Below are 21,419 nucleotides of genomic sequence, written 5' to 3' on the forward strand. Positions count from 1 at the left end.
ATGGTGTGATCACTCACCTAGAGCCAGATATCCTGGAATGTGAAGTCAAGTGGGCCTTAGAAAGCATCACTACAAACAAAGCTAGTGGAGGTGATGGAATTCCAGTTGAGCTGTTTCAAATCCTGAAAGATGATGCTGTGAAAGTGCTGCACTCAATATGCCAGCAAATGTGGAAAACTCAGCAGTGGCCACAGGACTGGAAAAGGTCAGTTTTCATTCCAATCCCAAAGAAAGGCAATGCCAAAGAATGCTAAAACTACCACACAATTGTACTCATCTCACATGCTAGTAAAGTAATGCTCAAAATTCTCCAAGCCAGTCTTCAGCAATACGTTAACCATGAACTTCTTGATGTTCAAGCTGGTTTTAGAAAAGGCAGAGGAACCAGAGATCAAATTGCCAACATCTGCTGGATCATGAAAAAAGCAAGAGAGTTCCAGAAAAACATCTATTTCTGCTTTATTGACTATGCCAAAGCCTTTGACTGTGTGGATCACAATAAACTGTGGAAAATTCTGAAAGAGGTGGGAATACCAGATCACCTGACCTGCCTCTTGAGAAATCTGTGTATGCAGGTCAGGAAGCAACAGTTAGAACTGGACATGGAACAACAGACTGGTTCCAAATAGGAAAAGGAGTCTGTCAAGGCTGTATATTGTCACCCTGCTTATTTAACTTATACGCAGAGTACATCATGAGAAACGCTGGGCTGGAAGAAACACAAGCTGGAATCAAGATTGCCGGGAGAAATATCAATCACCTCAGATATGCAGATGATACCACCCTTATGGCAGAAAGTGAAGAGGAACTAAAGAGCCTCTTGATGAAAGTAAAAGAGGAGAGTGAAAAAGTTGGCTTAAAGCTCAACATTCAGAAAACGAAGATCATGGCATCTGGTCCCATCACTTCATGGCAAATAGATGGGGAAACAGTGTCAGACTTTATTTTGGGGGGCTCCAAAATCATTGCAGATGGTGACTGCAACCATGAAATTAAAACACGCTTACTCCTTGGAAGGAAAGTTATGACCAACCTAGATAGCATATTGAAAAGCAGAGATATTACTTTGCCAACAAAGGTCTGTCTAGTCAAGGCTATGGTTTTTCCAGTAGTCATGTATGGATGTGAGAGCTGGACTGCAAAGAAAACTGAGTGCCGAAGAATTATACTCTTGAGAGTCCCTTGGACTGCAAGGAGATCCAACCAGTCCATCCTAAAGGAGATCAGTCCTGGGTGTTCATTGGAAGGACTGATGCTGAAGCTGAAACTCTAATACTTTGGCCATCTCATGCGAAGAGTTGACTCATTGGAAAAGACCCTGATGCTAGGAGGGATTGGGGGCAGGAGGAGAAGGGGACGACAGAGGATGAGATGGCTGGATGGCATCACGGACTCAATGGACATGAGTTTGAGTGAACTCCGGGAGTTGGTGGTGGACAGGGAGGCCTGGCGTGCTGTGATTCATGAGGTCGCAAAGAGTCGGACACGACTGTGAGACTGAACTGAACTTCTTTTCTCTCAAATCTGAGTTACTAATGTATCCAGGCTCCTTTTCATAAAGGGGAAGAATCTGCATGGGACCGCTCTGGAAACTGTAACAATCAGCGCAACATTGTATACTTAGCACAAAGCAACCGAGTCCGCCAAGGTTTTCTGTGCACCTGGGCGACTGGGAGGGTGGGTAGGCAGTTTTCATCAATAGGTTCAAAAAATGTTCCCTGGTGGCTCAGACAGTAAAGCGTCTGCTTGCAATGCGGGAGACCCGGCTCGATTCCTGGGTCGGGAAGATCCCCTGGAGAAGGAAATGGCAATCCACTCCAGTACTCTTGCCTGGAAAATCCCATGGACGGAGGAGCCTGATAGGCTACAGTCCATGGGGCCGCCAAGAGTCGGACACGACTGAGCTACTTCACTCACTCACTTACTCAAAAAATGTCGGGGGTGTAGACAAGAAAGGAGTTGCACCAAAGGACTGAAAGGAGTTAAAGCCAGAGTAACAGGTGTTGTGAACAGAGGAAAGGAAGCAAGAGCCAACGCGCGCACGTGGGGTTGTTTCTGGGAAGCGCGACCCTGGCAAGCGTCGGGAAGAGAACACACAACGTCCTTGGGTGGGCGGCTCCGTTCCCTGACGCCTCCTGATGCGGCGGGGGCCCGGGGCAGCGCCTCCCACAACCAGGTTCGTGGGCGCCTCGGGCGGGCGGGGACCTGGCCAGGGTCCTGGGCCAGCCGAGTCGCCCGCATCACACGCCAGGCGCCGAAGTCGCCGCCCCCGCCGAGCGGGGTAGGGGCCAGGGACCGGGAGCGCGCGCGGGAGACGACTGCTCCCGGGACTGAGGCGGCGCCTTCCCCTACCGGTTGCTGCAGGAGCGACATCTTGCTCGGCAGGAAAGCGCTGGGAGAGCGGGCGGATCCGGGCTGCTGCGCCACTCGCGCCGAGGACCCGCCGGCGCCGCGGGGCTGGAGGTACAAGAAGGAGGTAATCGGGGCTGCCCCTCTTGCCCACACGTCCCGCTCCGAAGACCCCGAGGCCGCCCCGCTCCTCGCGCCCAAGACCCCGAGGCCGCCCCGCTCCCCGCGCCCACGCCTGCCTCTTCCACCTCCCATCCGCGGGCTCCCGCGGCCTCTGGCTTCTGAGCTCGCGAGCCGCCCTCGCAGGTGACCCGCGCGCCCTGCAGCCCAGGCCGCTCGGCCCTCCCCCGACCCCGGGCCGCCCTCGCAGGTCTCCGCCCCCTCCCCAGGCGGGCCGCGCTCTCCCTCCGCCCCTCGCCCCACGCCCCGCCCCCCCCTCCCCGCCCGCGCTCCCGACCCCGCTTCCCACGCTCCGCCCCAGCCCGCCGCGTCCGGGCGGGGCTCTGGGTTTAAACGTCGCGGCGGGCTGGGCGGGCGGAGGGGTGGGGCGTGCCTCTGTGTCGCGTCTTGGGCTCTGTAGGCGACCGCGCGGCGCGGACAGCCGGGCGTTCGGGGCCGACGCGCGGCACCATGTCCCCGGGGAGCGGCGTGAAGAGCGAGTACATGAAGCGCTACCAGGAGCCGCGCTGGGACGAGTACGGGCCGTGCTACCGGGCGCTGCGCCACTACCGCCTGGGGCGCCGGCTGCTGGAGCAGGCGCACGCGCCCTGGCTCTGGGACGACTGGGGCCAGGCCGGCGCCTCGGACGACTCGGCGTCTTCGGCGTCGTCGGGCACCGGGGCCCCCGCGCCCCAGTGCGCCCCGGCCTCGCCGCCGCCGCCGCCGCCGCCGCCGCCGCCCGCGGAGCCGGAGGCGCGCGTAGGGCCGGAGGAGCGGGGCGTGGAGGCCGCGGGGGACGCGGAGACCAGGGACGCCGTGGACGCAGAGGACGCGGCGCTGCCAGGTACCGGGCCGGGGAGGGGGCTGCGAGGGGCCAGCTCGCGGGGCTGGATTTGCTCTTGCGTCTCCTGAACCGCGCAGCCGTTTCTCGCAGTGAGAGCTCAGGGCGAGCTCTTTCTTAATTTTATTTAATCTATATTTGGTAGGCGGAGAATACGCCACCCTTGACAAAATAAGGAAGGCGGCGGCCCCGCACCCGCCGTCCCACCCTGTCTTTCCGTAAAGTGTGTCTCTGGGTTGAGCCAGCTGTGAACGCCGTAGGCTTGTCGCTGGCGAAGTCCAGATTTTCACCAGGTAGCCTTGATGGCCTCTGGACCGCTAAACTCCCATCTATTTATTTCTAAACGCTCATTTGTTTTATGAGAGGAGCCCAGCTTTCATTAGAGAGCTAAGCGTATTGTCCTGTGATTGGGGCTGTTGTTTTCTGTGTTAACTCCCTGACCTGGCCGCGCTTTCCCTTGGGAATATTTTGAATTTGATTCCACAGACTGTTGCATAAGTCCCGGCTGCTAGGAGATAATCCTTCTAAATGCCGGGTCCTCTCGGCTGCTCGCCTGCTCTCCTCCAGCTGCTACTGTGAGCTTGGGGAGCGGCAGCTGGAAAATGGCTCTTGGGGGTGGTGCATCTGCTGCTCGCAGCGGGGCCCTGCACCTTCTCTCCGGCTGGAGGATCGCAGAGGCGGGCTCTCAGAGAGTGGGGCGGGCCGAGTGGCCGCTGGTGCTCAGGGCCCAGTTGAATAAATGCCCCAAATACAGCCTGGAGGAACCCCGTGGGGTTCTATTCTACTCTAACCTGGGCCAGGCACCACCTGACGTCACTCAGTTTTAAAGAGATCCCAGTGAGCCAGATAACTAAAATGGCCTGAGAGCTTGTCATGCATCCAGTCTCCGATCTTAGAGTATGTATTTTCTTAGTCAACACTCAAAACAATTCTAAGAGGGAGGACCATACTTTTTACCTCGTTTACCTCGACTTTATAGATGAAGAAATAGAAGCTCAGAATCAATGATTGGTGACTATTTTTGTTTACCGCCTTGTAAGTGGTACTCTGATCAGATTTTTCTCTTGACTCTCATCCTAGCTTGTCTATGAGATGCTGAGGAGGAGAGGAAGTTGAGTCTTGTTATACTGTTCCCAGCTGTTCTCGGCTCATCATGTAGCAGGGCTGCCGCTCCGTCCTCACATGTTACTTGTGAATTCCCACTGATTCCTGACTTTTGCTAGAAATTTGAATAACAGAAGATGGGGAGAGTATGGGGCACTGAGTTACTAGCTCAATTATGAGATGCACTTTATCAGACTGAATGAGCTTTTCTCTCTTCTTGGTGTTTCCCCTTCATTGCTTATGAAAGAGCTGTCAGTTATTTCCAGGTGTATATAAGTGCAGTTTTTAGGTAGCATTATAGTATGGAGTATGGGGCTCGTGTGTTTGTAAGAGTTCATGATTATTTTTGTTCCCTTAGAGACACCGAATCCTCCCAGGGGCTGGCTGAGGTAGTTATTTCTTCTTTGTTAATATTTCTGGTTTAGGAATCTGGGAAGAAAAAATGTTTCTGCTTTCAGGACTCCCCATCCCAGGATCTTTTGCTTTGCTCATGCCTATCAGAGCCTCTGTTCATCCCTTTGTCTGGCAGGATTGAAAGTCCTTGTTGTTAAGTGGACAGAATGATGAGCACTCTTTTGAGTTTCTGTGAAACATGAACATTTAGTTCTTGTCTTTACTGAAGCCATATGTACACATAGAATCATATGGTTATGTATGGCTTAGTACCGAGATACAGCAGCCCTCCTCCCCCACACCAATTACCTATTCCTTAGGTGACCACTTCCCAGTCCTCTGGTGTTTCCTTGGTGTGTAATTCTGTTTTTCCAAGTAACATGGCTTTTATTAAGATTTGTTGATTTTGGTGGTTGTTGTTGAGTTTTTAGTGCCATCTATTATTGGGGTATGTGTGCTCAATTGCTCAGTCATGTCCGACTGTTTGCAACCCCCTGGACTGCAACCTGCCAAGCTTCTCAGTCCATGGGATTTCCCAGGCAGGAATACTGGAGTGGGTTGCCGTTTCCTCCTTCAAGGGATCTTCCTGACCCAGGGATCAAACCCATGTCTCCTGCACTGGCAGGTGAATTCTTTACCACTGAGCTACCTGCTGCTGCTGCTAAGTCGCTTCAGTCATGTCCAACTCTGTGCGACTCCATAGACGGCAGCCTACCAGGCTCCACCCTCCTTGGGATTCTCCAGGCAAGAACACTGGAGTGGGTTGCCATTTCCTTCTCCAATGCATGAAAGTGAAGGTGAAGTCACTCAGTCGTGTCCGACTCTTCTCGACCCCATGGACAGCCCTACCAGGCTCCTCTCTGCATGGGATTTTCCAGGCAAAAGTACTGGAGTGGGGAGCCGATGCCTTCTCCCTGAGCTACCTGGGAAGCCCTTAATTCTTTTTAGTGATCTCCTAACCCATACATCTGGTCCGTCCTCACCCTTCTGGTATAGTCATCATAGAATTGGTTAGATCCAGTTAGGGCCTGTTGAAGAGGTTGCTTAGAGCTACCCTGTATTGTTTGCTGTGATTCCCTTTTCTTTTGTTGCAATACCACCAACACATCAGGTTCACTGCCACCCTCCCCATCTTAAGACATCCCTCCTGGGGCCTCTGACCTACTTCCACCTGGCCTGCGTGCTGCTCTGGCAGCCTGCTGCCTTGTTTTGTCTTGGGAGGGCTCTTGGCTGCCACCCCAGGGACTTCCTGCCTTCCCTCTTGGTAGGACCCTCTGTTGTGTGCCTCTCACATCATCTTCTTGCCTGGTTTATCCTCTCCTGGCAGAGATTATCTTCTAGTACCTTCCCGAGAAAGGGTGTGTGAGAGGCTTAATTTTCTGAGATCTTGCATGTCGAAAGATTCTACCCTCACAATTCAGTAAGTTTGTGAATAGGCATGAAATTCTAGGTTGGAAGTTTTTGTCTCTAAGAAATCTAGAGGCAGTGCTGTCTGGTACTAGGACTTCTGTAGTTGCTGTTATACTCCTGTGTCGTTCTCACTCTTAATCCCTCATGGATAACATACTCCCTCCTCTGGAAGTTTCTAGGGTCTTCTCTTTGTCCTCTGTGTTCTGAAAATTATCCTCTGTCTAGGCCTGTTTTCCTCTAATGTGTTTCATGAATCCTTGCAATCAAACTCCTATCTTGTAATCCTGGGAAGTTTTATTGAATTATTTTATTATTACTATTATTTTTTTCTCTTTTCTTTCTGAACTCCTTAGTTGGATGTTAGACTTTACAAATATATCCTCTCATTTTCTACTTTGGCTTCCAATCCATCTGTCTTAAGAACTGATGAATTGTTTTCTGGGTTTTCCTTCCTTCTCTTAATCCTCTTTAAAAAATAGTATTCTGTTCTTGATTTGTACGTATAGTATCCTCACTTGTCCTGCTGAGGACTAGGAATTTTTAGTTTTTGCATGTTTCTTTGGCACAGGTTTCCCCTCCCTTTATCTGGATGTGTGTGTGTGTGTGTGTTTTAATTTAATTTGTAATCCTGTGTTTCAAGTTAGCAGCTTTCCTCAAATGTCTAATGATTCTTGGCTTCTTGTTCTTATTTAAGAGATGGTACTAAAAAGCTGTTGGGAAGTTGCCTGTGTGTGGGGTGTGGGTGTGGGAATGCTTGTTCACTGTGAAATGCCTTCTCTCTGTCGCCAATATGCTTTCAAGAGCATCTAGAATGTCTCCAATTCATTTTCTTCACATTTCTTTTTAAATTAAATTTTAGTTTTAAACCAGTTATGCATATGCATAATTTTTAAAAATATGCTTAAAATGAAAAAGTAATCTTGGCCCATTCACCACCCATGCCCCTTGCTCCCTGGAGTAACTCTTTACCGTTCTTTTCAGCGCTGTGGCCAATGATTTTCTCATTCAGACAAATGCTGGCTTTTTTATTTTGAAAATTGTATATTGACTTCCCATAATGGGAGATGATTTAGTTTAAGATCTTAGCTTGGCTATTCCTCAAACCCTCCCTTCTTCCCACCTAGACATACACAAGCGCCTCTTTCGTCCCACGGTATTAACTATATGACTATTTCATTTAAGTACTGTTCTATATTTGGATGATCATGGCTCTGTGTTATTTGCAGATAATCCATACAGTAAGTTTTGATTATATTCTTTGTTATTTATATTTTTCCTAGAGGTAATTGTTGCTTTACTTGTATATTTGCTTTTCTTTTTTCTTTTATAATGTAGCCAGAAACAGTCTGGTGGGACTGTAAAACTTGTTATATGCCAGGCACATTACGTGTTCTGTTTGTTGCATTATTTTCCTTGGGGAAGTAATTTTGGGGAGTCCTTGACTCTTGTTTTAATTTAGACTTTATGCTGTCCAGGTCTGACACCGCTGTCATGCTGGGACTTGTCTTCCTGTTTGCCGAGTGTTCTTTTTGCTTTCCTCCTTTATCTGATCCCTGTTCTAGAAGCCTCCAATCTCCCTTCCTTTTGGTGGACCATCTTCTGTAAGTCCTGAGAAATGTTGGAAGGGAAGTAAAAATTTTGTCACCTTGAAGTCTAAAAATGCCTTTATCCAAGGCTGGATTGCCATTTGGGCAAGACAGAGACTTCCTAGGTTAGATATTTCAGTATTTGAAGGTATTATATCGAACCCTAGATTTTGGTCTTATTGTTGAGAAGTACCATGTCATTCTGACACTTCTTTTGTATATGTGACCTTTTTCTTTTTTGAAGTTTTAGGACAGTCCCTTTATCCTAGGTATTCTAAAATAATATGTGTAATTTTTCATTCATTGGGCTGATAACTTGATGGGACTTTTTATTTAGTTTTAAAAAAAACTTATTTTAGGCCACACTTCATGGCATGGCATGTGGGATATAGTTTCCTTTCCAGGGATTGAACCATACTCCCTGCATTGGGAGCACAGAGTTAACCACTGGACTGCCAGGGGAATCCCTTAGTGAGCCTTTTAAATCTAGAAACACTTATTTTCAGGTACTGTTTAAAATAATTTCTGTTCTGAGGACTTCCTTTGTGGTCCAGTGGTTATGACTCAATGCTGCCATTGCAAGGAGTATGGGTTTGATCCCTGGTCGGGGAATTAAGATCCCACATGCCTTTCAGAGAGGCCAAAAAAACATTTTAAAAACTTTTTTTAAAATTTCTATTCATTTTTTTTCTTGATAGTTATTTTTAGCTGGTTTGTATACCTCCTGGAGCAAACCTCTAATATTTTTATTTATCTATTTATTTTTGAAAAATTGGAACTTTGGTTTTGTTTTGAGAATGCTTCAATTTTATCTTCTAAATTTTCTGTTGAAATTTTAAATTCTACCATTCTGGTTTTTAATTTCAAAGGGATTGCTTTTTTGTCCCAAATGTTCTTTTAAAAATTAACAAAAAATAGCATCCTTTTCTCTAATTCCCCCTCCACTCCCCCCGCCCCCACCCTCCCCAAGCCATAAATATCCTTTGAGAGCTCTCTTATGTTCCAAGCCTAGTTTTTTCCTCTATATTTTGGTCTTCTTCTTATTAAAGGATATACTCGAATGCTTGCTTTTAGCCTATCTGCTTATTTAAGAGGGAAGCTTGAAGGGCTTTTTTGGGAGCTGTGTGCATGGAGGAGCTTGTGACTATAAATTGTAGGGGCACTCTGCTGCTTTTCTGGGGGTTGCCCACATCAGCACCCGCCTGTTCCTGTGTCAGCTTACCAGACACTGCTCCTCCATCCTCCTGCCTGGGAGGGCCCGAGCCTGGCTGGCAGCATCCTGGGAACAGAGCTGGGGGAAGGGAGGAGGGATCCCATTTTTTACCATGCCATCCTGTTTTCATCCTGCCCCCCTCAGGATGCCTTCTGTGCCTTCTACCTGCTGGTCCTCCTCCTTTAGGGACCTGGGCTATGGGGTGGGGTGGGTGGGTAGCCACCGGCCTTGAGGACCACAGGAAGGACTGTTGAGGGAGTATCCATTGCTGCACAACAGGCTTAACCTGGAAACTAGTACTTCAGGTTCCACTTCTCAGCTGTGAGCTCATGGTTTCTATAAATTAGAATTTGGCCAAGGCACAGGGTGTGCCTTATCTCTGCTGCGTGCTGACTGCAGCTGTCTGCTAGGACACTTGCAGGTGACTTCTTCATGTGCCTGGCCCTTCTCATCACTTGCAGCCCGGCCTCTAACAGTGAGCATTCCTGAGAGAGAGCTGGGCAGCTGCTATATGGCCCATCATGACTTATTTCCAGGAGCCATGTGGCACCTCTTTCACCCCATTCTCTGCTCACAAAAATCTGCCCAGGTTCAAGGGCAAGCAGCATGGACCCTGGTTCTCAGCCGAGGCACATCCTTGTTAAGCTGTCATTGGAGCACATGGCCTGGGGCACTGACTGGGCCTAGCCTTCTGGGAAGTCTGGTGCCTCAACGCCGGTTACGGCCCGGCTCCACGGCGTCCTGTGGGCCCTTCTCCAGCAGGGAGTTTGCATCATCCTGCTGAGTCCCGTGAGTCATTTCTACGTCTTCATCACTTTGCCCCTTCCAAAATTTGTCTGGTGTCGTTGGCTGTGTGCTCGTTGTCCTTTCCCTCTTTGGCCTTTGTTCCTCACTTTAGTGGGCTTTGAAGAAGAAGGGACTATAATCTTGTGTCACCAGTGCACATTTAACCTGATGACCTCATTTGCTCTATTTTTACTTATTTTTATTTTTTACCCTCTTTCTTTATTAGTCTTGCTAGAGGTTTGTGAATTCTGTTCATTTTTGTTCCATGTTGGTTTTGTTTATTATGTGTTTATTAATTCATGATTTTTTCCCTTAGTTTCATTTTTTAGTGCTTATTTTTATATTTTTTAACATCCTTTTTATTTTTAATTTATTTTTATTTTTGGCTGTGGGTTCTTTCTTGCTGCATGGGCAATTCTCTGGTTGTGGCAGTGGGGCTGTTCTTCATTGCTGTGGGCAGGCTTCTCGTTGCAGTGGCTTCTCTCATTGTGGAGCACAAGCTCTAGGGCTCAAAGGTTTCAGCAGCTGTCCCACGCGGGCTCTGCATTTGGGGCTCCCAGACTTGAGAGCACAGGCCCAGCAGTTGAGGTGCACTGGCTTAGTTCCTCTGTCACATGTGGGGTCTTCCTGGGCTGGGATTAAATCCATGTCTCCTGCATTGGCAGGCGGAGTCTTTACCACTGAGCCACCGGGGAAGCCCTTTTTATAATATTTTAAGATGGATGCTTATTATTGTTTTTTTTCCCTTCCCCTGCCTTTTTTTCTTTTTGATATATTGATTTAAGCCTCTAGATTTACTTCTGATTACTGCTTTAGCTGCATCATACTTAATGAAGAAATTTAGAAATATTTCTAATAAGAATGGAATTATGCTCTCTATCACCATTACTTTTTTATTTTTAAAAATTGTGGTAAACACACAACACAAATTATCATTTTAACAATTTTTAAGTGTATAGCTCAATGACATGGTGAATATGTACATTTTTGTGAAATCATATGATTTATTTTTGACCCATGCATTATTTAGAAATGTTTTTAAGTAAAGGGATATATTAGGAGTATGAGATTAACAGATAAAAACTACTATGTATAAAACAGATAAGCAACAAGGATTTACTGTATAGCACAAGGAACTATATTGAATATCTGATAATAACCTATAGTAAAAAGTGACCTGAAAGAATATATCTATATAACTGAATCACTTTGTTGTAACCTAAAACTAATACCATATTGTAGTTCAATTTAAGAAAAAAACAGAAATGTTAATTTTATAACTGGAGATTTTATTTATCTACTGGCCATGCCACGAGACTCACAGGATCTTAGTTCTCTAACCAGGGATTGAACTCTGACCCTCCGTGGTGAAAGCATGGAGTTCTAACTACTGGACCACCAGGGAATTCTCTGATAGCTGGAGATTGTAAAAGACATTTTTGCTGTTTTATCTGGCTTAATTAGGGCTTCCTGGTGGCTCAGCAGTAGAGAATCCATCTGTAAGCAGGAGAGGGGAATTTGATTCCTGGGTTGGGAAGATCCCCTGGAGGAGGGCATGGCAACCCAGTCCCGTATTCTTGCCTGGAGAATCCCATGGACAGAGGAGCCTGGCAGACTATATAGTCCATAGGGTTGCACAGAGTTGGACATGACTCAAGCGGCTGAGAATGAGCACGATCTAGCTTAATTGCACAAGAGTCAGAGAATACATACTGTATGATTCCAGTTTTGTGACTATGTTAAGATTTTCTTTATAGCTTTGGCTGGGTAAATTCTTGTAAATGTTCCACATGTGCTTGATAAGATTGTGTATTCTGTGGTTTTCAGTGCAGTATTCTGTATGTACCCATTGGGTCAAATGTGTTAATTTTGTTCAAATAGTTTAAAAAAATCAGTCTGTTCAAGTCAAACTTTGTCATGATGGGCAGTTTCTCTGTCTGGACCATGAAACATGCTAACCATAAGCCACATGTTTGAGCACTTGAACTCTGGTATAACTGAGGAAGTGAAAATTTGTTTCTAGCTAATTTTAATTAATATAAACTTAAATTTAAGTCACCTCTGCTTCATGGCTTTTGTAATGAACAGCATAGTCCTAAATCAAGGCTGAGTTGATTTTTGTCAGTTACTGAGAAAGGTGCTATTAGAATCTTCCACAATAACTGGTGATGACACTGTTTTTATTTGCCTGGAAATGGCTTTATTTAAAACTTTGAATAGGATTTCGAAACATATATACACTTATCTTGAACCAGGCACTGTTTCAAGAGCTTTATAAGTATTAATTTTATAGTGATAAGTTCTCTCTCTTCTGTGTTTTCCACCTTTTTTTCCTGCTACAGGTATTTTTGAGCTTGTGTTCCTTCTTTAAATACATGTTAGTTTTATGGTCTGTCAGTGATAACCCCATTTCCCCAAGTCTCTCGCTCCTGCTGGACTTCCTTACTGCCTTGTCTCCTGTGTGACTGGTCATCATCCCCACGACACCCACTGGTGTGTTCAGAAAATTATCTGTAGGAATAATCTGAGACCCCCAGGCTCCCTAGAGAGGATTTTAGTTTCTTGTGTTGGATACTGGTGGACACTGCTGTTTTTATGTCAGAACGTTCAGTGATCCATGGTGAGATCACTGGGGTCCCCCTGATCTGCAACCTGCTGTGACCTGGCTCTCCCTATCGCCTGTGCTCCTCTCGGGCGTGTGAGACAGCCTGACTGCCCAGACCCACGTCTGTCTTTTACAAAACCTGTGTAAATATTTTACCTTATGTTCCTTTATTTTATTTGATTGTGGTGCAGCACGCCTAACATAGCACCTAACCATCCAGGTTTTAACTGAGGTCTGTTTGATTTACATGTTTCAGGTGTACAGCATGAAAGTCAAAGTTGCTCAGGCATGTCCAACTCTTTGCAGCCCCATGGAATTTTCCAGGCCAGAATACTGGAGTGGGTAGCCTTCCCTTCTTCAGGGGATCTCCCCAACCCAGGGATCAAACCCAGATCTCCTGCACTGCAGGTGGATTCTTTACCAGCTGGGCCACCAGGGACGCCCAGGTATACTGGAGTGGGTAGCTTATCCCTTCTCCAGGGGATCTTCCCAACCCAGGTGTTGGACCGGGGTCTCTTGCGTTGCAGGCAGATGCTTTACCAACTGAGCTATCAGGGAAGCCCTGGTGTACAACATAGTGATTCACAATTTCCATCTAGAGTTAGACGCTGTGTTGGCTGTATTCCCTGTGCTGTGCAATGTACCCTTGTAGCTATTTGTGTTTACATAGCAGTTTGTGACTCTTAAATCCTAGAATGCCCAGTTTTGTTTTGTCCTCATTCTCCTGCCCTCTCTGTAAAATCTGGCTCTGTTAATTGCTCTGTCCTTTTCTGAACATCCTTCTCCAGCTTCTCTCCTGGAAGCTTCTAGACTTTGCTGGCTGTTCTTTTCCCTGGCCCCCTCTCTGGCTCTCCTCATCCCTTCTACTGGCTCAGTAGGTGCTGGTGTCCAGGGGGCCAACCTCTGCTCCCCTTCCGCTGACTCTGTGTTCCTTCTGGGGGGTCTGCTCTGCACCTGAGCCTCAGCCCCCGCCTGCCTGCGTATGACTCTCTCCAATCCCACATTCTCTTTAGGGCCCCTGATGGAGGGTCCTGCTGTGGCCTGCTTGGTGCTCCCAGGGCTGTCTCATAGCTGAGTCGTCCAGTACCCTTTCCCCATCTTTGACGGCTTTCTGCTGGAGGATAGTGTGACCATCCACTCCCAACCCCTGTGGGGGCCCAGGAGTCCTCTTTGCCTCCCAGCATTTGCTTTGTGTTTGTCACCCGCTCAGCGGCCCGTCTAGCCCTCTGTGGCTCTCTGGAGAGGCCGGGGTACCACCTTCCAGTTCACAGGTGCCCAGGTGAGTCAGCACCAGCCAGGTGTGGCGAGCACTATCTGGTCCTTTTCTCCCTGTTTGGCCCCTGCCAGCATTGCCCCCCACCCTGGACTCTCCATCTTTTCTGCCCCCACCTCTTTGGGGGCAAGTTTGTTGCTAGATACCTCATTCCTGAAATGCAGATAGGACCATAGCATTTTTCAGCCTAAAATCCTTCAGTGATTCTTCTTCATTTCTAGGAAAAAATAAAACTCCTGTGTTTGGCATAGAAGGTCTTTATTTCCCCACTGCTACCCACTCATGCCTTCATCCATAGACTCTCTATGTACCTGTCATTTTTAATTATTCTTTCTTCTTTTCATGTCTTTGTAGAAGCCAGTTCCCCACTTGCTGGAATTCTCTTTCCTAATTTCTCCTTGGTTGGCTTCAGCTTGTCCCATGAACCAAATCATTATCATCTTCTGTGGACATGCTCCCTGGAAGGTCTGAGTTAGACATGTGGGGGCTGGAGAGGAAGAGAAGGAAATGAATCCCTGAAGATGAGTTGAGTTGTTTCCCCCTCTCTCAGTGTCGTAACTGCACCAGGCATGGACCCCCTTCTACTTCCCGTTGTCTTGGTCCTGATGGGCTCTTTCCCTTCTACCTAGATCCAGGGGAGGGAGGAGGATGAGGTGCGGACACATCACTCAGAAGAGTGAGTGATGAGGGGACTTGGGTTCTCAGGATTCAGTGGAAGACTGGCATCTCACGTGTCCCCAGACAGCCTGAGTGCTGGGTTTATAGATATGGTGCACAGCCGTGCGAAGCGCTGAACCCCAGGGCTGGACCCGTGCTGTCTACTCCTTAAAATGCTTAGTAATAAAGGAAATGATTTGGTAGATAAAGCTCATTGCTGAAGACAGAAATGCAGGTGGTGTGTCAGGGTTCACACATGTGCACTGTGTCTGGATTACATGGATGTCATCAGGGAAGTGTTCACTATGAGTGAGGGACATGAGTATGTCCTAAAAATGATGGGGTTTGGAAATAGGAACCTGTAAAATCACCACCTAGAGCCAGATTCTGGAGCCTTAGGAGCAAGGGGTTTTCTACAGGTGTGAGCAAGGGGGTCTGTAAAGTGGTGCCCTGGATGTGCAAGGAGCTCTTTCAGTTCAGTGCAGTCACCTAGACGTGTCCGACTCCTTGCGACCCCATGAATCGCAGCACGCCAGGCCTCCCTGTCCATCACCAACTCCCGGAGTTCACTCAGACTCACGTCCATCAAGTCGGTGATGCCATCCAGCCATCTCATCCTCTGTCGTCCCCTTCTCCTCCTGCCCCCAATCCCTCCCAGCACCAGAGTCTTTCCCAGTGAGTCAACTCTTCGCATGAGGTGGCCAGAGTTTCAGCCTCAGCATCATTCCTTCCAAAGAACAGAGATAAAACAGGCTCACTAGGGCTTTACACAAGGAATACAACCTGTATAAGATCACATAAGATTATAAGATCATATAGGATTATACAAATGGTTATAAAAATAATGATGGGACAGTCATAAAGGGTCATCAGGGGAAATAGCTATGTTCTGGAGTGTGTCCAGAATATCTGAGTACACCTCAGGTGTGCGGTTCATTCCCCACCAGAGTTTTACCAGCCTTGCTGCCAGATTTAGGCCTGTGTAGGCCAGCGGCCCTGGTTCATGTTGTCATGAATAAGAGCCCTCTTCCCAGCTCCTCCCCCTGGGTGCACCCAGCTGTACATGGAGGTAAGGAGCTATGGAAAACGCTCCTTATTGTGATGGGATGCTTTTCATGTTAAGGTCACCAGCCAGCTCTTATAAGGAGCTCGGGAGAGCTGAAAGGAGCATTTTCCATAGTCTTGGAGCATGACAAAGCAGTGCAATCCTGAAACTCTAGTTGAGTAACTTAGAAACTAACCTTTTGCAGCTGGTGAATGATTGTCACAAATCCAGATCTGTCCCTGAAGCAAGATGGTAAAATGACTGGATTTATCATGGGGAAAGCGATTAGGCCCTGGTGTTTTCTAGCTTTTTAGCTTTTAGTATTCAGTTGAGACTCATAATCTCAGAATGCGAATGATGGTTGTTACTTTTGAATAGGCTTGGTTCAGTCTTGGTATTTACTGTTGATTTTAAAATGGGATAGACTGACTTGTTTCTGTCTGTCCATTTTAAGTGAAACGTGTAGAATCGAGCTGTAAGTAAAAAAGTTACTGACTTAATTAGGCATTATGAATTTTCCATCCCAAATATTTAAATTGTGTGTAATTATATGTAAACCTGAATTTAAAGCATTCATCATGTCTTATCTCCTTTTTCAAAAAGCACTGCCAGTGAAAGATGTAAAGGAGAAACCTGAACGACAGATCAGGGTGAGAGACCCTGGAAAACCAGCCAGCAGTACGGACCCTCAGCAACCACCAAGTGCCTTAGCTGCCCGAGGAAGCAGGAGAACCAAGAGTCCCCAGAGGTCATCCGCTAGAATAAAAGAACACAGGCACCCGTTTGCCCTCTATGGGTGGGGAGAGAAACAGACGGATACAGGAAGCCAGAAAACTCACAACGTCTGTGCTTCTGCCCCCATGCGTGAGGTAGGTGCCAGTGAACGGGCTTCTCTGCTTTCCCCTGGAGGGTGGGGTTGGTCTGGCTGTCACTGGCTATCATATACCTGTGGTTGCTGTGATGTTTTGGGACATGGTAGGTCTCAGATGGGCCAAGGAAAGCCCAGGACTGGGCATCTGATCACAAACAGGATGCAGGATGTTAGCTGCCTAGAGATTGGGGTTTTGCTGGGAGTTGGCTGGTAGCTGGAAGGTTTTACTGACACCAAGTCAGGTATGCAGATAACACCACCCTTATGGCAGAAAGTGAAGAGAAGCTAAAGAACCTCCTGATGAAAGTGAAAGAGGAGAGTGAAAAAAGTTGGCTTAAAGCTCAACATTCAGAAAACGAAGATCATGGCATCTGGTCCCATCACTTCATGGGAAATAGATGGGGAAACAGTGGAAACAGTATCAGACTTTAGTTTTTCGGGCTCCAAAATCACTGCAGATAGTGACTGCAGCCATGAAATTAAAAGAAGGAAGGAAGGAAAGTTATGACCTTCGAAGGAAAGTTATGACCAACCTAGACAGCATATTAAAAAGCAGAGATATTACTTTGCCAACAAAGGTCCGTCTAGTCAAGGCTGTGGTTTTTCCAGTAGTCATGTATGGATGCGAGAGTTGGACTGTGAAGAAAGCTGAGTGCCGAAGAATTGATGCTTTTGAACTGTGGTGTTGGAGAAGACTCTTGAGAGTCCCTTGGACTGCAAGGAGATCCAACCAGTCCATTCTAAAGGAGACCAGTCCTGGGTGTTCATTAGAAGGACTGATGCTGAAGCTGAAACTCCAATACTTTGGCCACCTCATGCAAAGAATTGACTCATTGGAAAAGACCCTGATTCTGGGAGGGATTGAGGGCAGGAGGAGAAGTGGACGACAGAGGATGAGATGGCTGGATGGCATCACTGACTCGATGGAGATGAGTTTGGATGAACTCCAGGAGTTGGTGATGGACAGGGAGGCCTGGCGTGCCACAATTCATGGGATTGCAAAGAGTCAGACACGACTAAGTGACGGAACTGAACTGAACTGAACTGGTAGCTGGAAGGTTTTACTGACAGCGAGCCAGGTGGAGAAGGGGCAGGATATGGGGCTCTCAAGTTCCTGGGGCCCAGGAGGTATAGCCAAGGGGCACAGCCAGGGCTGGCAGCTGCCGGTCTAGATTTGCCTCTGGCCTCCTGAGAGGCTCCTTGGACTTGATAACTGGCATCTCACGCCTCAGCCCCTTTTTTGCTATCAGATCACATCTCCTGTGTTTCTCACAACTGTCTAGACTCCTATTTTCTCTTTGGATTAAATTAGAGTGATTACATGTCCCCTGCTCATCCCCCCCTCAAGGTTTAGTTCTCCCTGGACTCAGGCCTGGCATGTCCCCATGCAAAGACCTGAGAACAAGGCAGACGAGGGCACCTCACGTGTCTGGTCATACAGCAGTGATTGTGTTAGTGCTAACAGCATCCACCAGCCCAAAGCAAAGAGGGAGTGAAGAGAAGCAGAGGTCTAGGCTGTTTGAATTCTCATTAAATACCATAGTCCAGGTTTACCAAACAGACTTCTGAACTCTAGCAGATAGTGTTGTTTGGAGTGATATTTGAGATAACAGAGTTGTCCTCTGGCAATCCTATGGAGTTAAGTTGAATGGGGTTCATTAAACATCTTAGGTGGTAAAATCTTGAAATTTGTTAGTATTTTGCTATAAAATATATAAGTTCTTCAATGGAAAACTTATTCTTGCTTAATGCTAAGGAGTTCCAATCCTTTTCCAGAGCCAGTTTCTCAAGGCACATGTAGATTAGTTGCTTACCGTTTAAACTGAAATTTAGTCTGGTGGACATTTTCTGTATTGCTGACAATGGGTAAGACAGAACTCAGGGGAATGGCTCTTCTGGAGAAACTTTTATTCACGGAAGCCCTGAATATGGCGAGACTGACTTGCCTCTGCCCCGCTGCAGGTGACCTGGAGGAAGCTTTATTGTGAATATTCTGGAAAATTAGTGCCAAAGCCACTTGAGTGACTGTTCATTCATTCTGACTCTCCTTAGATCCATGAATCAGCATTGCGAGCCAAGAGCAGGAGGCAGCTGGAGAAGAGGAGGCTGGCGGCTCAGAGGCAGCGGGCTCACTCTGCTGATGTGGAGAAAAATAGGCGGGTCAAGCCTGCCTCCTCAGAGAACCCATGGATGACAGAGTATATGAGATGCTACTCTGCCAGAGCTTGAGGGAAGGAACAGTTGCTTGGACAACCTCTTTTTAAAAGTGTAAATGAAAGAAAAGAACAAGACAAAAACTATCAAAAGAAATTGGACACAGGTTTAAGAAACCAACTGGTTATGCAAGATGTCTCTTGGGGCATTTCCAGAAGATTGTCCCTTCCGATGAATCCTGGTCGCCTACCTCAGCAGTAGGGTGGCAGCTGAAGCCATAGAAACTTGGTCACTTATGAGGAGAACTCCCTAAATCTTTGATGTTCTTCCAAGGGTTTTGTTTTAAAGCATCTTGATCTTTTAAGATACTGACACCAAATGCCTTTAAATGGCTGACAGATGCTTCCCTTCAGTATCTATGCTCAGTTTAGGTGAAGCCTGTTTTCCTCCTGTTCTCAACAGCTTCTCAGATTCCACAGCTGGTAAGGTCACGCCAGCTTGCCACAGAAGATTCCTTTTCCTTATGTGTAGTTTGCTTTGAACATCAAGTTAAAAGTGAGTTTCAACACTACTTTTGATTCCATGTATAGTGAGAGTATTGTAGAATATTGGTAGTTCCTAAACAATTAAATGTTTTCTGCGTTTCAGTTCAAGTACCACTTCACGTGGACTGTGATATTTAAGAAATATCTGGGCTGGGTGAGGGTCATCTTTTCTCTTTAAATTGTCATCTAGGCACATATTAATAGTTTAGTTCAAGTGCATTCCAGTAAATGAAGTGTTCAGAAGTAGTACTGAAGTTTCTTTTGAGTCAAAGACTCACTTTTTAATTAAGATTTTTTAAGGACACTTAATGGGGTACCAGTCACTTGCTGCAGTCTGGCCTTTTGGCACTCACCCACTGTGGACTTTGCCTCTTCTAGAAGAGTTTAGCAATGATACTTACACTTTAAAATCTGAAATTTCACTTAGTAAATTGAGATTGTCTTGCTTACTGGGGATGGGGGACAGATTTTAAGCTACCTATTAGAGATGTGGATCACCCCTACTTTTCTCCTCCATGGAAGTTACCAATAACAAAGCCTTGATGATGTACATTGTTCAGACTTTTGGTTGAAATACATTCATTCTAGGTTCCTAGCTGGTAGATTCTGTGTAGAAGCTAATGTGAGGGATGCTGCTGTGTGTACGGCCATAGATGTGAGCATTTCAATGAAGTGTTTCCTTCTCTCCAGTACATTTGCTTTTGGGGTAGAAAGTGGTTTTGAGAAGCATTTTTTTTTCCATTTAGTAGAGACAGGAATCTACAGTAAGGATGAATGCTAAATTCCTGATGAGAGAAAAAAGTTCTTTGCCAGCTTACCATGTAGTGATGTGTGAATGAAAATTTGGTGTTTGATGTGCATTTGAGCATTTCCTTGATATTTTTACTCTGGGTCTTTGAAGTATTATGGTTGATTTGTACAAAAATGTTTCATTCCATGTAAACTCTTCACACAGTATCATCTTACACAATCATATTAAGCTTTGCAAATTCATATTTGAATCATGAGCTTTTAAAAAAAACTTAAAATATTTGTGTTATTTTGAGGTGAATATATAGAGAGCTCTCCTAGTCACTACGATGTATGTTTAGTAAGAGAAAGGTCTGGGTGTTGTCCAGAATGTCCTTGCTAGGGATTCTGGTGAATCTTGCTGTTACTATAATCCTTAAATACTGCAGGTACCTAAAGATGAAATTTCTGTGGTAATGTGGTAGTGGAAACTGTTCCTTCAAAACCACTTCCTGCATGTATAGTTTCAACCACCAGCTGTAGGGTTCTGTTCCCGTTGTCGCCTACAGTCTTAGGAAGAGGCTGTGGGGAGTAGCTCAGGTCTACACTGATGGACTGCCTTAGAAACCCAACCCCTCAAGGCCCTGAGAAGCCAGATTCTCTGCTTTAAAACACAGACTTGTATTTAATATGCTTAGTTACTACTGCAAACTCCATATGCAGATCTGGAAGAACCTAGAGGGTGATATTGGCCAGCATTTCCCCCCTTTTAAGTAGAGGACCAATGAACAAGATTTTTTAAAGTGTTTTTTAATGTGTATGAACAATGAATGAGTCAAGTAACTGGGAGTCCCCTTCCTGTGTCCAAGCTATTAGTTGGTTAGGGTTTCATTTTGTTCTTTCTCTTTAGGGGTAAAGATGATCTTTTGAACCTACAAAATTTTTTTAAGTTGTAACAACTTGATGCCCTACTTTTTTCCTTCTCACTAATGTCATTGTGATCATGTTCTTATTCCTTAAGACAGCTTATGAAACAGCGAGGTAATTTAAAATTGCCTTTCACGTTGAAAAGTTTGAAACTGAAAATCCAGTGATATTTAAAATATAGATTGAAATAACTGCTGCATAAGAGTCTCCTTTTAAAATTTTAGTTTTTAAGTTCTTAATTAAAACAACTTGTTGTAACATGTTTTCTGTGTTTACTAAAAGCAATAATAAAATATTAAGTAACACCTGAATACTTCTGCTGGACTGAGGTGAATGAAAATAGGAATCTGTCCTTTTTCTTCCTTTTAACACCTAAAAGACTGCTGTATTTATGAGGTGTCAAAATGCTTGTACTCCCCCACTGCCAGAAAATTCCCAAGTACCTATATACATTTATTTTAAAGTCTACTAAAAGTAAAATAGGGTATAGTCTATCTGAATTGCTTGTAATGTAGTAAGCACACATTTGTGGTGCTTCTTATGAAATAGCTTTGTCATTGATTCATCAGATGTAAATTACTAGTAATTTGAAAGCTTTGAACACTTTGATGAGCAAGTACTAACATTTCCGCTGATAAAGTTTATGTCCAGCACAGCCTCAGCACTCAAAAGCCACCTTTCTGTTGTGCATTTTAGCGGGCTGAGTTTGCATGACCCAGCTAAAGTGCACAACAGAAAGGTGGCTTTTGAGTGCTGAGGCTGTGCTGGACAT

The 21,419-nt window shown here is 46.0% G+C and overlaps 1 protein-coding gene across 1 annotated transcript in view; it reads left to right on the plus strand.

Annotated features, from left to right (window-relative positions):
• The first annotated feature begins 2,892 nt into the window (after nucleotides 1-2,892).
• LOC120865474 (centriole, cilia and spindle associated protein) overlaps nucleotides 2,893-21,419 on the plus strand; it is a 19,439-nt gene continuing 912 nt past the window's right edge. Inside the window, exons 1-3 of the mRNA XM_040242788.1 lie at nucleotides 2,893-3,352; nucleotides 16,025-16,290; nucleotides 18,345-21,386. Of these exons, the coding sequence (XP_040098722.1) occupies nucleotides 2,980-3,352; nucleotides 16,025-16,290; nucleotides 18,345-18,521 (816 nt within the window). The 5' untranslated portion in view covers nucleotides 2,893-2,979 and the 3' untranslated portion in view covers nucleotides 18,522-21,386. The remainder of the gene's footprint in view (nucleotides 3,353-16,024; nucleotides 16,291-18,344; nucleotides 21,387-21,419) is intronic.

The sequence above is a fragment of the Oryx dammah genome, unplaced genomic scaffold, assembly GCF_014754425.2.
Source record: "Oryx dammah isolate SB20612 unplaced genomic scaffold, SCBI_Odam_1.1 HiC_scaffold_6, whole genome shotgun sequence".
Classification (NCBI taxonomy): domain Eukaryota; kingdom Metazoa; phylum Chordata; class Mammalia; order Artiodactyla; family Bovidae; genus Oryx; species Oryx dammah.